The 11,275-nt window shown below is 42.8% G+C and overlaps 1 protein-coding gene and 1 pseudogene across 7 annotated transcripts in view; both read right to left on the bottom strand.

Moving 5' to 3' along the window:
• Positions 1 to 2,825: 2,825 nt before the first annotated feature.
• On the bottom strand, positions 2,826 to 3,126 carry LOC130888253 (cytochrome b-c1 complex subunit 7-like; annotated as a pseudogene).
• A 1,914-nt stretch (positions 3,127 to 5,040) lies between these two features.
• The window catches only part of Rnf38 (ring finger protein 38), a 100,265-nt gene continuing 94,030 nt past the window's right edge, over positions 5,041 to 11,275 (bottom strand). For 6 of the 7 annotated variants that reach the window (XM_057790359.1, XM_057790364.1, XM_057790362.1 and 3 more), the window contains one exon: positions 5,042 to 10,539. In XM_057790359.1, the coding sequence (XP_057646342.1) occupies positions 10,477 to 10,539 (63 nt within the window). In that variant the 3' untranslated portion in view covers positions 5,042 to 10,476. Of the gene's footprint in view, positions 10,540 to 11,275 lie in introns of all 7 variants that reach the window. The other variant, XM_057790358.1, reaches the window with a different exon arrangement.

Below are 11,275 nucleotides of genomic sequence, written 5' to 3'. Positions count from 1 at the left end.
TAAAGGGTTTGGAGATTAGACATGTTCTAGCCCCTGGTTTAAGCCCTGCCATGTTGATTTGGGCTGCTCCCAGTCACGATGAGTACAGGGGCTGGGTGTCTGAGTGTAACCAACGAGCCTTGCTGATTACAGCTGGGAATGATGAACTAAGTAGGTAGCCCAGCCATAGGGCATATATCAGCTCTGTATTTTTACTCAAAAGATAAACTTCCATATCTTTCCTTTCTCCAAAACAACTACCCAATGTGGCCATCAGAAAGTATAGGTCAAGATAGAATATAGGTCTCTGTAGCCAGACTAGCTGATACCTTCCCTGTATCTGTCTTCCTCAGTACCCAGGACGGACCTGAGGGTGAGTATTGATAGACCCTATATTCATACCAAATGTAATATGTGGAGGAGGTGAAAGGGCCAGGGGCCTGATAAAATCTTAATTTTAGTGGGTCCATAGTCTGGGGGAGAGTCCATCTGACTAAGGACTGTGGCTTCGGCTTCCTGACCTGTGTGTGGTGGATCCGTGGGAATGGAGAGAAGAGAATGTCCTGGTAGTGTCTTCTCCAAGCTGGTTCCAGTGTTCCCTTTGGCTACCTGCTTGACCCAGATGGTCTCAGTGGACTCAAACCAGCAGAAACTGGTGATAGACTCAGAGGTCAGCCAGTCTCTCAGATAGCCCGGTGAATAGCCAGGTCTCTCAGATAGCCTGGTGAAAAGCCCGTACGGAGGACTGGAGGGCCTGTGGTGACCTGAGAAAGGAACGGTTAGCGAGGTCTGCCAACCGCTGCTCCCTGAGCCTGGGAAGCAGGGGGATCCCTGAGCCTGGGAAGCAGGGGGAGCTCTTCCAAACATCATCCCATAGGGGGCAAATCCCTCCCTATAGGGGTTCAGGGTGCCCAAAGCAAAGCAAAGGAAGGAGGTCTATCTGCTCTTTGCTGGACTCTAAGTTTTGTCAGTTTTATTTTTTTTTTCTTCAGAGAATAGTGGGTTTTAAAGATCACTGGTTGAAAAGAAGGCATAAGTCATTAAAAAAAAAAAGAGTAAAACTTTCTCTTTTCTTCTTGGGCATGGCATATGGGAACTTCCCCCCTTCTCTGGAGTTGCTTAGTGCAGGTAGAAGTGAATAGCTCCTCCCTGTGTGCACATTAAGCTGGCAGGGGGCCTCAATGGGAGGGAGCCCTTCCGAACCTCCACACAGGGCTGACTTGGGCTTGACTGTGAGCAGGATGCGCTCCAGGAGTGGGGCAGATGAGAGTTTTTTGTTCAGAGTGGGGAGTTCTTGGGGTGACCCAGCAGAGCCAAAGGATTTGGCTACTGCCACAACAGGAGGGGGCATAGGTCTAAGCCAGGGGAACGGACAGAACCACAGACAGACACACAGACACACAGTAAAGATAAGCAGGGGTGACCACTACACATTCATATACCCTAGACAGGGAATCCAGTGACATTCCACATGGGTCCCCAAAACTACGTTAGCTGCTGCGTATGTGTCCAAACCAGACTTATCTCCAGAGGTAACAGACCAGATGAGTTTCTAATTAGTTTCCTTTTAGGGTGAAGTGTTAGGCAGCAATTGGTCAAAGGGGGTGCCGGGACCTGGAACATGGCAGGTTGTGCACCCCAGGAGCTCCTTGACCACCACACTTCCCCACTCTGAGATCCGAGACTCCTAGTGTCTCAAGTTCTGGTCTTTGAGGATCTCTGTGGGGCCTTCAGAATGTCCGCCAGAGACGACTACTCAGGCATGGGTTAAGCTAATAGAAAGTCTTTATTGGCCAGCTGGCAACTACACTGGGTGTTTGAGATCCCAGTGTGACACCAAACCTTTCTCAGGGTGAGCTTTTAAGCACAGAAAGTATATTCTGGGTTGACATACTTTAGTTATCAAGAACAGTTAGCCAGGAGAGCTACACAAGCCAAAAAGCAAGGTTAGTACCTTTAGACACTTTCTAAGAACTACGACCTTTGATGGATTAGGTCTTCGCTCTCATTTGGCAGGTGGAGCCGTCTATATGCTGAGTTTTATGGCCTGAATAGAGTGAGTTGTGCTAAGACCTGGGGCCCTGTTATAGTCCGCTACAGAGCTAGGGATGAGATTGGATTTGGAGCAATGGAGGGGGAGGTGAAGACCTACATGCAGTTAAGCCTACCTATTTCCATGGCTGGAGTGTTCTCATATGTTTAAATTGAAGCACAAATACCTTAGAATGAAAGTACTTTCCTTCCATGCATGTCTGAGCACCATGTGTGTGCTTGGTGCTATGGAGGCCAGATCAGGATATCAGAGCCTCTGGAACTAAAGTTACAGATGGTAAGGAGCCCCATGTGGATGCTGACAATCACACCTACATCCTCGCAAGAGCAGTGTTAGCCAGAGCTGTCTCTGCAGCCTTCGGGATTGCTTCAGGCTTTGTGCTATGTACCTGTTATGGTTTAAGACAAGGTGCATTTGCTTTCATCTTGGTCATTTCTAACAGTGCTTGTGGGTGAGTGGAACCTATTTGTATTACTTTTTAAATATTTATTTAAAATAACATTTAAATAAATGTTACAATAAGACATTTATTTAAAGCAAGGTATCTGCAGAGCAAATAATTCTTAAATTGATTCAGGCTGAAACAACTTCATAAAAATGTGCTTGAGAGCCGGGCGATGGTGGCGCACGCCTTTAATCCCAGCACTCGGGAGGCAGAGGCAGGCGGATCTCTGTGAGTTCGAGACCAGCCTGGTCTACAAGAGCTAGTTCCAGGACAGGCTCCAAAACCACAGAGAAACCCTGTCTCGAAAAACCAAAAAAAAAAAAAAAATGTGCTTGAGATTAGGCAAGGTTACTTCTTTGCCCATCCTCCTTTTTTCTTTCCCAGTAACTCTTTCAGATGGGGTTCAAGGTAGAATTTGCCCTCCTCATATTTTGTCCACTGCTCCTTAGGCAAGATCTGATGCCTCATGGTCAGGTCCAGGGCTTTTAATTCAAAATATTATTATAAAGATCCTCAGGAAGCCGTCTTATGGCTTCCTTCACACCTCAAGCCTTACATCTTACATTAAACCTAGTCTGTTGAGTCCTGCATTATGCCATTTTCTAAAACCATTCAGCCACTTGCTTGACACTGCAGTAGCAGGTCTGCCCCCCAATTTTGATTTTTGTTTTTTGACAGGGTCTCACTTTGAAGCCCTGACTGGTCTAGAACTCACCAGGCTTGCTTGAATGCTGGGATTAAAAGCTTTTGCACCTACTGATTTGACAGAGTCTGTCTGTGTAGGCCAGGCTGCCTCTTCAATTTATAATCCTACTGAAATGATTATGGGTGCTGGAATTATAGGCATGCATTACCACACCCAAACAACCATTTATTTTCAATTACTTTATTATGTATATTATCTGTGCATACATATGCACAGGTACATATGCGGTCAGATGACAACTTTGTGGGGCTGATTCTCTTTTTACTTTTAGGTGAATTTGGGTATCAATCTCAGGTTGTAGGGCTGTAAGCACTTTTTATACCTGTTGAACTACCTCAATGCCTTTTAATGAGATGGGGGTACCTTGTTATACTCTACACTGCCCAGGCTGCCTCAGAAGGCCTAGGGTCAAGTGATTTTTTTCTTTCTGGCTTGTCTTCCCCAAGTAGAATTTGGTATTTGGGACCTAGAAACCCATTTCCTTCTGGGCTTCTGAAACTAGCATAGCCAACCCATTTCCATCCGTGTCAGTGACCACACTAGGGCTTTCTAAGGCTGAACTGTGAAAGATAATAATACATTTCTCTTTTGTTAGGCTAGCTCAATTTTGGCAGGATGGTTTCACTGATGTAGCAGCAATGTGCTATTAGTATCCAAAATCAGCAGACAACTACAATGTTTAGGTTCTGCTTCCACTCACAACCACCATATCATCTACCTTGTTTTCATATGTAGGCCAAGAACCAAGGGCTTGATATAGTTTTATATTTTGGTGGTGCTGGTGATCCATCTCAGGGAATGCTAACCAAGTGCTAAACCATGAAGCTACTAGACTTTTATTCCTGAATTTCGTGCTACTTTGGGAAGCAGAGAATCATGCAAGAGGTTAGGTGCATGTAAACTGTACTGTATCTTAGTAAGAATCCAGTCCATCATCTGAAAGTGGGTTAAAAGCTAACCACCCTCTGGTTCTTAAGAATGGCCAATGTTAGGGCGGCTCAGATGAAAACAAAAACCAAAATACAAAACCCAATTTAACCTCTGTGTGGGTGAGCACAGAGTGTAGGTGCCAGAGGACAGAAGAGGGTACTGGGTGCCAGGGAACTAGAATTAAGACATCGTGAGCTGCTGGGTGAGAGAGCCAAACTCAGGCCTCCTGGCAAAAACAGCAACCTCTTGTAAGAGCAGAATCATCTCTCTAGACCTGACCACCATTTATTTCTCTAATATATCTATTTAAATAGTTGAGGATTCTAAAGGCGTTAAGCAAACATGGTTGGGATCTTTTGACACAGGATGAACTCATATGTAGTTAAGGCTATCCCGAACTCCTCGTCCTCTTGCTTCCAAGTGCTGGTGCCACCATACTCAGTCTGTGTGATGCTAGGCAGGTTCCCTACCACCCAAGCTATAGTCCCAGGCCTAGGAACTTGGTTCCTGAATTGTACGAGGGCAGCATATTGTTCATAGCAACTAAACCTGCTTTTAAAGCGAATCTTTACACCATAACAAATTACATTAGCTATTCAAAGTGAAGTGCATTTTAATCTGACTATAATTTAAGGCATGATATATAATTTAAGAATGATAAAACTTAGAAGTTTGATTCTGCACCTTCTCTTCCCAAAGGCTAAGAATGAGGAAGAAGAAGAAAGAATGTAACGGTTACTGAGAAATGCTGTCTTCTGGACAGGACATGGCAGAACTCACTCACTGCAGCTATGGTTACCTGTACAAAAACCAAGCCAAGATAAGCCAATATTCCAACAGGCAGCAACTAATTGGACTCAATGAGTGCTTTCAGTCAGGGTTCTCTAGAGAAACAGAATTTGTAGAAAAGATATTAAGGCAATTTATTAGAATGCTTTACAAGCGGTGGTCCAGCTAGTCCAACAGTGGCTGTCTACCCAAAATGGAAGGTGAAAGAATCCAGGAGTTTCTTCAATACATGAGGTTGGATGTCTCAGCTGGTCTTCAGTATACTCTGGAATCTCGAAGTAGTAGGCTTTGATCCAGTGAAGGAATGGACTTGTCATCAAGAGCAAGAACGTCCTTCTTCTATGTCCTTTATACAGGCTTGCCAACAAAAGGCATGGCCCAGATTAAAGGTGTATCTTCTCACTTCAAAAGATATGGATTGAAAGTGGTTTTTCCTACTTCAAATGACATAATCAAGAAGAAAATCCCACACAGGCATACACAGATGTTTGTGTTTGTTAACTGCAGATGCAGTCAAGATGACAACCAAGAATAGCTATCACAGTCACAAAAAATGGGAACCAGAGACATGTTGAAGATGCCTGGGGGGATGGGAGGGGCAAACTGGGAATGCATATGACCAATATACATTGTTTACATGTATAAAATTGTCTAACAATAAATATAATTTACTCTGTTAATAGCAAGGGGAGATAGCCAGTCAGTTATGTGTTGCAAGCACAAGGACCCAAAGTCTGATTCCCAGAACCCACATTAAAACAAAACAAAACAGAGCTGGGAATGGTGGCACACACTTGTAATCCCAGTGCTAAGGAGGAGGAGGCAAAAGGACCTCTGGGGCTCACAGTCAGTCAGCCTAGCCTGCTCAGCAAGCTCCAGGCCAGTGAGAGACCCCGTCTCAAAGAACAAGAGGAACACCGAGTAACATCCAAAGTTGTCCTCTGTACACATACACACAAAAGAAGTTGAGGCCAGGAGAGTAAGGTCCATTTAAAGCCCATCCCCCTAAATACAACCTTAAACCTTCCAGCATGTGTCAGGATTACAAGCAAACACTACCCGTCTTAACTTGCAGTTCCTGGGAAACCAGATAATACAGCACAGTGGTCTAGATCTGAGCCATCTAGTATGGCAGCCACTTCCATGGGTTACTGAATATTTACAATGTGGCCAATTTAAATTAGATGTGCTTTAATATACAAGTTCTGAGAAAATACAAAAGATTTTTTTTTTTCTGTTACTTTGGAGTCTGACCTGTAAATCACTCTGTAGACCAGGCTGGCCTCAAGTGCTGGGGTCAACAGCATATATACTGAAAGCATATAGGACGGGTTGAATAACATTTTTTTCCTTCCAGTCGGGGACTGAAGCCAGGACTAAGGAAGCACTCTACCTGGCCAATTCTTCTGCTTTTAAACGTGGCCACTAAACTGTCTTACACGACTACACTTCAGACAGGTGTGACCTGACCACACCTTTCAGAAATCTTACTCTGTAGTGTAAACAGAAGCTTCTGCTCTGTTAAACACTGTAGCCAGTGATGTCTGTGGGCACATTTGAGATGCCTGTGATATCACCAAAGCCAACCCAGGAGAGCACTGTAAACACTTGGCAAAGACGAGGCCCTTAGAGCATCAGCACCGATACTTCCACTCCTGTTGAAAGAATATTTGCTGAGGAGCCCATGGCTTTTTAGAACAGCCATTTTTTCAGGTTATGGCTTATAACTCAGGATTTCTGAATGCTTTTGCTGGTGGGGTATCAGACACCTGCTCAAGTAAATAGGTCAGCAGATTTCTTACATTTTAAGTCACCATGTATGACAATGAACAGAGGGTCCTTTCACCTTGTTACGTTCACAGTAACTTGGTTGTAAACTGCCCCTAATGTACACTTGCTTTCCCAGTTACATGGGCTGTTTTCTGTATCTTATGGTTCATGGGAGAAGGTGCTGCAGGGAGACATAGAGAAGAGATGGTTAAGTTTCCTTTATCTGCAGCTTGTTAGATATGCATGTACCCACGTGTGGCTACATTTTCTGCTGATTGCTTGGTCTTTTAAGGAAACAAGTAGATACCTATGTTACCATGCTCATTTTGTAACTCCAGTTGTTTAAATCAACACCAAAGACTACACTTTAAACTCAGCGTGAGCACCAATGCGGCTCTACCACCTTGCTGTATCCTATCACACACACCCCTTTGTAAACACAGCTCCTAAAACATACCTAACATGAAACACAACAGATATTTTAAGTGTACATCATACATTTATTACCAACAACCCTCTCAACTCCAAAATTGGGCACAGGGATTAAAAATAAAAATTCATTGCACTACTTAGTAAAGCATTACTAGTAACTTTCATAAAAAATGTACAAACTTTGTTAAAAATTTATCAAGCCTTCAAATGATTTGGTTACAGATATTTATAATACATACATTTAAAACTATATGTTAACTGATACAATGGAATATGATTTAAGGAAATGACTCAGCAAATGATTCCAACAAACACCCCGTGAGTTTTCATAATCTTAAACAAACAGCAACATGAGGTAACCAGATGCACTATGGGGAGCAGACTCGAGAAGGCCCAGAGATACTGTGAAAGTGTTCTCGGAAGCTGGCAGGCAGATCACACTGGAAATTTTCATAAGAGGCCCAAATTAAGAATTCTAGCAAATTAAAGTTCAGGGAGTGTAGAAAATCTAATATGCTTTCACAATTTCAGATTCTGCTAAAAAAATTCAGGACAGGAAAATATTAGTATGGTATCTTGATACTTAGAGGCCTTGAGTTGTTTTGTTGAGGTTGGAGTTAAAAATACAAAATAATGGTGATTCATGCAAAAAAACCAAAACCCCACACAAACCAAAAGGCCCAAACCCCAAATCTAAAACCTACCAACCAACCAACAAACAAAGAACAACAAAACTCCACAGCTGAGTTAAGACGGTAAAGCCAACATTGTTCTAGGAGGAAGAGGATGAAGGCTACCAACATCCATCTGCCACCCAGTGCATCTCCCAGGGATGACGGTTAGGCAGAAGCCAGCTGCACTTTCTCATCTTCTGGCCACAAAGATGCCCACCATGGTCACTAAGAGATCACACCAGGTATGCTCCTAAAATACACCAACCACACCATGAACAAAAGTCTGGTTCTTCTCTAACAGTTCTGTGCTAAGAGAAGATACCCCACGGAGACAGCAGTCATAACAGCAAAACACAATTTTACCAGGACAGACCTGCTGCCTCCTAAATTGCCAACTACTTCTTTTAAAAAAAAGAAAAAATCTACTGGAAAGGGAACGTCATGGCAACTATCGACAGAATAAAGAAAGGCTGCTTTCCGGTCTTAGCACAGTGTGCCTTGGTAGTCAGTATCTCTATAAACGAGGAAAGTGCTTCACTTATGTGCATCGGGAAAACAAATACTGAGTGGAGCAGTGTCATATGAGAGCTGCACAGGTGTAAAGTTTCTGCAGCTATATAAGTGTATATATAATATGGACTTGTCATTTTAAACATGATTTCTTTAAATTAAAAAATAAAGATTAAACTGTATGTGATTTGGAGATGACTATTATAAGCCATTAATTTTGACTTTAACACACCTTTTTATCATTAGGAACGGGAGGGGGTATCCTAATGATTTAAAAGTAACACGTGCATTCACCATTGTTTCAGTGTATTTCTGACACACTTAAGTCTAGGGCAAACAGAAAATAGGTCAAATCCTATTGTCTGACTAGAGAGGCAACAGTGTCTGGAAGAAGACAAAATTGTGCTTCTGTGTGGATTGACTTTCCTGAATTCTAGGCTGTGGTGAGCTTAGAGACTTCAAGGGAGGGTAAGGAACACGGCAGTAGCAAGTAGTTGAACACTCTCCCTGTCAGAGTAAAAAAAAAGGCCCAGTGCCAACTGCAAGTCGAGTGAGGTTAGCAGCCAAGTGTCGCAGTGTGGCCGTAGGCTGCAGCACGTGCGGCTGCAGACAGAGGCCGAGAACTCACAAAGAGGCAGACAAGGCTGAGCACACTGAGAAGGAGGAAGGAATCCAACTGCTGAAAAGTGACTTCCAACCATCCGATTTACGGTCAATCTGTCTTGTTTTACACGGCTATGTATCATTTCCGATTAAATAAAGGTCAATTCCTGTTTGACAGCATTATTATTTTTTATACAAAATCCAATCTTCATTTACACTGCAAGTATTCTGGGCACCTGTTGTATTAAGCTTTTTCTCATTCTGACATAAAAGAGAAAGAGTAAGCCATCAAAGCAAACCAGACCTAAGAAGGGAGCTGTCCCAGCACTCAATCATCCTGAAACAAGGTTTCAACGAGAATGCTTACTGAGGAAAAGAACTAGAGAACTTCAGGACCAGAATGTGGAAATCCAATTAACACTGACAGAATAGCTCTCTTAGACCAATTTAGTTACCCATGCAGGCCTGAGCGAAGAACACACACCAGAAACCAGGCTGTTAGATAACAGATTTTGTTCTACGGGAAGTCAAGAAGGCGATACTTATGGGACCAGTGGTGTTCATAAAAATATATTACTCAAACATCTTCGAAACAGACTACAAATCTACACATGAATAAAATCACAGGTCCTTTCTGTAAAACGCTACTGGAAATGTAAAGGAAAAACAAGAAGTAGTGGCACTCAGATCACCGACTGAAATGCCGATATTGCTAATGAGGATGTATGATATTGCACCTTCTTTTTGGAAATAGCAAGTTGGAGACTTAAAAGTTTCTTTTACAACAGAATTGAAGAAAAAAAAAATCAGGTCATGGAGTGAGAATCTGACATTTTTTCTTAAGTGACCCACTTAGGATCACAGAGAAGAGAAGGGACAGCTGCCTGAAGCAAAGGAAGAAGGCTTTGCTCATTCCATTCCTTGGGAGGGAAGGGGACGGAGTATTCAATGCTTAGAATTGATGCACCCTTAGCAATCAGTGTGCAACAGCAAACACAAGGGGAAAACCAGTGTACAGTACTAGTGCTGTTTAAATAACACACCAGATTATACATTGCAGCATAATTAAAACTACACACACATTCTTGGTACATGCTGGTACATAGGATCTCACACACACAGTAGCTACCATGCCCACACACATGTAGTTGCACACTCTCTCACACAGTTCACACGCTGCACTCATTTCCACTCACAGTTTCTGAAGGCTCTATAGAAGGTAGATTGCTATATCATCTGGAGCTACCACTTTTTATAAAAGCACATGCTAAAAGATCACGTCCACTGTAATCTTGCAGCAACACTCGGAATGATCACACAAAAACCAGGGAATGTTAGTGCACACACGAAATTAAGCTAAAGAAAAGATCTTTGGAGTTCCAATCACACAGTTAGTATAACAATCCCATAATTGTGAAGACTAATTGTAAGCTTTTATAGTTGATTAAGTCACACAGTGCAAAGAAAGGTCCATTGACCCTTTTGGTAAAGGGAGGGCTGGAAGCCACACAGGTTAAGTTCAATGGATAGTCCATATATACACGTGATGAGGAACACCCAAACTAAATCTGTGCTCGTAGGCTGGTCACTCTGAATCCCGATGTACTTCTGAAGCATCAGCTCGGCAAATTGGGCAAGTACGATTTCCCTGAAAAACAAGAGGAAGCTCACTGGAGTCGCATCTCATACTCACTAGTGAAGTACCCAGGTCTACCGATAATCCCGTAAGATCTTTATATTCTGAGCCCTTAAAAACAAACCAATTCTAAGCCAGGGCGGCTGTGCAAACCTGCTATCCTAACACTTGCAGGTAGAGGCAGGAGGATTAAGAGTTTCAAGCCAGCCTAAGCTACATGAGACCCTTTTTTTAAAATAAAACAACACAATAAAAAACAAAACAAAGCAAGACAACCTACACAAATCTCAAGACTGACTTTGTTAAACTCGTAAACAAGACTTGCTATCTATTGCTAGTCTGGAAAAGCTTAGAAAATAACTTAAAATCAAAACCTTGCTCTGCCTCCCCTCCAACCCCACCTGGAGAACACCACAGGTGGAGCTGGGGATTAAATCCAAGGTGTCAAACACACTAATCTAGTTCTTTTTTTGAAACAGGGACTTTGGGCACTGAACTTCTCATTCTCCCGTTCCTACCTACTCTTGAGAGCTAGGAGAGTAGGAATATCCCAAGAGCCTGGCCCTAGCCTTCCTTCACCTTTTTTTTTTTTTTTTTTTTTTTTGAGGCAGGGTTTATTTTGTAGCTCTAGCTGTCCTGGAACTTGTCCTGTAGATCAGGCTGACCTCAACTCAAGGACATTCACCTGCCTTTGCCTCTTGAGAGCTGGGATAAACAGGATAAGGTCATACATACATGGTTCCACTTA

This window comes from Chionomys nivalis, chromosome 16, assembly GCF_950005125.1.
Source record: "Chionomys nivalis chromosome 16, mChiNiv1.1, whole genome shotgun sequence".
Classification (NCBI taxonomy): domain Eukaryota; kingdom Metazoa; phylum Chordata; class Mammalia; order Rodentia; family Cricetidae; genus Chionomys; species Chionomys nivalis.
Note: the sequence above shows the minus strand (reverse complement) of the source record. Positions and strands in the feature narration are given on the sequence as shown.